This window comes from Sinocyclocheilus rhinocerous, unplaced genomic scaffold (assembly GCF_001515625.1).
Source record: "Sinocyclocheilus rhinocerous isolate Xijiao unplaced genomic scaffold, SAMN03320098_v1.1 scaffold1375, whole genome shotgun sequence".
In the NCBI taxonomy this organism is placed as follows: Eukaryota; Metazoa; Chordata; class Actinopteri; order Cypriniformes; family Cyprinidae; genus Sinocyclocheilus; species Sinocyclocheilus rhinocerous.
This window is the reverse complement of record NW_015644622.1, coordinates 20,482-24,355: the sequence shown is the minus strand read 5'-3', so window position 1 is coordinate 24,355 and position 3,874 is coordinate 20,482. Positions and strand designations below refer to the sequence as shown.

General features: G+C 37.9%; 1 protein-coding gene across 1 annotated transcript in view; it reads right to left on the bottom strand.

Moving 5' to 3' along the window:
* Positions 1-3,167: 3,167 nt before the first annotated feature.
* Positions 3,168-3,874, bottom strand: part of LOC107758473 (sialoadhesin-like) — a 4,961-nt gene continuing 4,254 nt past the window's right edge. The window contains exons 6-8 of the mRNA XM_016576204.1: positions 3,609-3,857; positions 3,448-3,520; positions 3,168-3,255 (exon numbers count right to left, since the gene is read on the bottom strand). Coding sequence (XP_016431690.1) covers positions 3,168-3,255; positions 3,448-3,520; positions 3,609-3,857 — 410 coding nt within the window. The remainder of the gene's footprint in view (positions 3,256-3,447; positions 3,521-3,608; positions 3,858-3,874) is intronic.

The following is a 3,874-nucleotide window of genomic DNA, read 5'->3' as shown; positions in this document are numbered from 1 at the left end:
ATTTACTTGGATATAGAAAAAGGAAAAAAAAAAAAAAAAAAAAAAAAAAAAAACGTGTCCAAACTCACAGCAGCACCTCTCCAGCAAAGCCACTAGAAGGCAAGCCTGCAACCCTTAGCCAAAAAGCATAACGGCTAATGCTATCGCTTCCACTTTGCCAGTGTGTGGGAAAACAGACCAGAGGCCGTTTTTTTTTTTTTTTTTTGGAATGGATGTCAATGGAGGAGATACTTCACTACGCTGAATAAACAGCTTTTTAGAGGAAACAGCTGATCATTTAATGAATCAACAGTCTATCAGCTAATCTTCAATATATTTTACACTAAACAATACTTTTGGATTGAACAATTTTTAGAGTTTACACCAAAAAAATTGCAGTTTTATAAGAGAAGTCACTGACTTTTTGCGACAGGTGGGATTCAGCTTACGGCACTTCTCATGCATTCCTATGGTATCCGTAAACGGCGACTGAGTGTCGCACAACTCTGACTGAAATTCGATGACGTTAAGGCTTTAATGCGATTGGTTATTAAAGTGCACGTGATCCAAGTTGACCGTTACGCTTTCTCCAAAAGTAAGTAATACAGACCCTCTCATCTCCCTATAGTAAGACAGTCAGTGCGTCCGAAATCGCGTACTGTCTGAGTAGGTACTACATTTGAATTTAAAAGTGCGTTCTATATAGTATGAATAAGCGTAGTATGAATAAAATTCAGACGTACTACATCCGCCATGTTGCTACTGTCACGTGATCCACGTTGCGTCGCTTCACTTCCATTCATAAATTCTCTCCCGTGGCCTCATGGGAGAGTAAACTGTCCATTGAATGTGCACTTCAGAATCAAGCCGGAAGTAGTAGGTTATCCAGGTACTTCTTCTTGCCTACCGTTTTTCGAATACTATGAATTCGGACATACTACTCGGCTCACATACTATATAGTAGGGAAGTATGGGATTTCGGATGTAGTGAATCATTAGGCTAGTTCGACTTCATGCGGTGCCGCAAAGATCGGCTGCCGTCTGACAAAAGTGATGCATTCTGGTTAGAACATTTGTCCGACTTTGATCGGCGCTGCAGCCGCCATACGATCACATGTGCCATCAAAGTACCACGAGAGCAAAACGAGACCAGCCACCTCGGTCAGGTGTTTCAGTTCAAAATCGTCTGTGAAAGCCTTGATGACGACACACTTTATTCTCATTGGTCAGATTATGCGATGACAAGGACAAGGATACAACTTAATAATATTTAAATATCACCTTTGCTGTACATAAAGATTTTCATGCAAAAGCATGGGAATTTCAATCGCATCCACGTCTTCAGCTACAATCAACGTAAAAATCGCGTGGTCTGCCATGAATGACGTTGGTTCAGCACACTACAGAAAGCATGAAGTGTCTGACCTGATGGCAGTCTCTTTAGTCCTCCCCAGCCTGCAACTGGAAGATCTCCCCAGCCGGTGGCAGGCTCATGTTGTTCATCTCGAACAAGCCTTCTGTCTCCATTGTTGTTGACTGTGTGATCGCGTGACCCGAATGAGAGATGGACAGACGAGTGCTGACGTCACAGACCTGTTGCTCTGTCATCTGTAGGAAGGCAGATTTTGCTGATATTGTTGCACTTTGAATGTAATACCTGGAGAAAACTATCCATTCATATCAAATGGCATTTGTTTCTCTGACTGAAGCATGCAATCCAGGAAGTACGAGCCTTTGAAGATGTAGTTGATGAGGAAACATTTGTGTGACTCCAGAGTAGTGTAGCTGAAGTTTCTCCTATAGAGGGCGCTGAGCGCTGGATTGTTTCATTGATTCATTATAATCAGACTAGTGACGTGAGAAAGGAAGTTTTCTGAATTGAATCAACTACAATACACTGGCTGCATCCGAAATCGTATACTTATCTACTATATAGTAGGCGAAAAACTGTATGTGAAAAAAGTAGTATGTCCAAATTCACAGTACTCATAAAAGAGTAGGCAAAAAACACCGGGATGACCTACTACTTCAGGCATGATTCGGAAGTGTGCATACGATGGACAACATAGCAAATGTAGCTCATCCAGATTACATTCATACTAAACACATTCATACTGTATAGAACGTACTCTTTCTGCAGTCCCGAAGTAATGACTTATTCCAAAAAATACCTACTCTAGAGAGTATGCGATTTCGGACACAGCCAATGTTCTGAACACCTGAGGATGCTGAGGACATCTGCTGGTCAAACGCGTGTAAATACAGAGGAAAGACTGAAAACACAAGCTGCAGTACTACAATAAAATTTATTAAATGGGCAATATACAATCTTTAAGTACACTGAAAAGGCAGAATATGTAAAACTTTACAAACAATGAGATTTTACATGATTATATTAGTTTTTAGATGCACTTTTTGTTTGTTGTAAATGAAGTTTTCATACCAATTAATATGGTATTTTTTATGCTTTAGTACACTCAAATAAAATTACAGCATCTTTACAGCTCATCATTTGCAAGTGTCTCTGGATAAAACCAATTGGTAAATTCATTTCTGTAAATCAAGACACTACTGTCAATCATTCAGGGCTCCACCCACAGAGAGACGAAAAAGGCTGTGAAATGTTTTGCCACGTGTCCCAAACACTACGGCTTGTCATGCTGAAAGTAAATTAATACATTAATAAATAATGCACTTAAAATTCCTGGTCAGTATAAAAAGACTTGAATTACTTGATCTTGAAAAGTAAATTATATTGTCTGCACCATATCCTTAGTGAATAGACATTTGATAGTCTAGGTAATGAGTGAAAACACTTACCATTGTATTCTCATAAACAGGTTCAGTCATCTCAACATCACAAGGTCTGGAATGATTAATCTTTGCCATTAAAGAAAAAAAAAACAGAATAGAGAGAAAATTGAATTTAAAAATGTATCAACATACAATAACTCTTAGGTCACCTATAATAATAACAATAATTACATTAGCGTTCATATCAACAGACTATAACAACAACTTACCGTTACATTCTCATATAAAGGTTCAGTCGACTCAACATTAGATGCTGTGCATCTGTCATGATCAGGTCTGGAATGATTCATCTTTGACATTAAAGAAATAGAGATAAAAGTAGAGACAAAATAAATAACTAATGCTTATAAACTCACTATATAAAGTCAGAACTCTTATTTATTGATGAGACTATTGATTACAAAACAATTTTTTCTCACCTGAGTTTCAAGTGTGTCTTTTCTCTTTTTTATCCTGCTTCTCCTTAAAAACAATGAATGTGTTAAATAAAAGAGTAGATAATTAATATATTGTATTATAACAATATCGGACTTGCATTTCTTATATGATAATATTTCATTGGTCAATACCAATTAAATTTTATTCCTAAGATTTTCCAACAATATTAATATGTACAAAAAGTTACCCTTACACATTACATTACACACGTCTTACCAAATAAGCATTGTGATGATAACTGCAGCTCCACAAATCACACCAATAGATATGTACAATATCACCAGACGTCCTACAACAGAGACAAAAGAGTAAAACATCTGAACAGATTCATTTGTTTCACTTTAGAAGGAATCATGCAAGTAAATGAGCTGCTCCACCTTTAACAGTGACAGTAACAGCGTCTGATCTCTGAGATCCATGTTGATTGTGAGCCTCACAGTAGAAGCGTCCACTCTGTAGTGCACTGAAACTCTGTCCAGATCCAACAGCTGAGCTTTGATTCTCCTTAAACCAGCTGAAGTTCAGAGCAGGAGGGTTTGAATCACTGCTGCAGATCAGAGTCACTGAATCTCCCTCCACTATTTCACCAGATCCAGTTATGGACACTGCGACACTCCTGGGAGGATCTGAAAAAAAAAAAAAT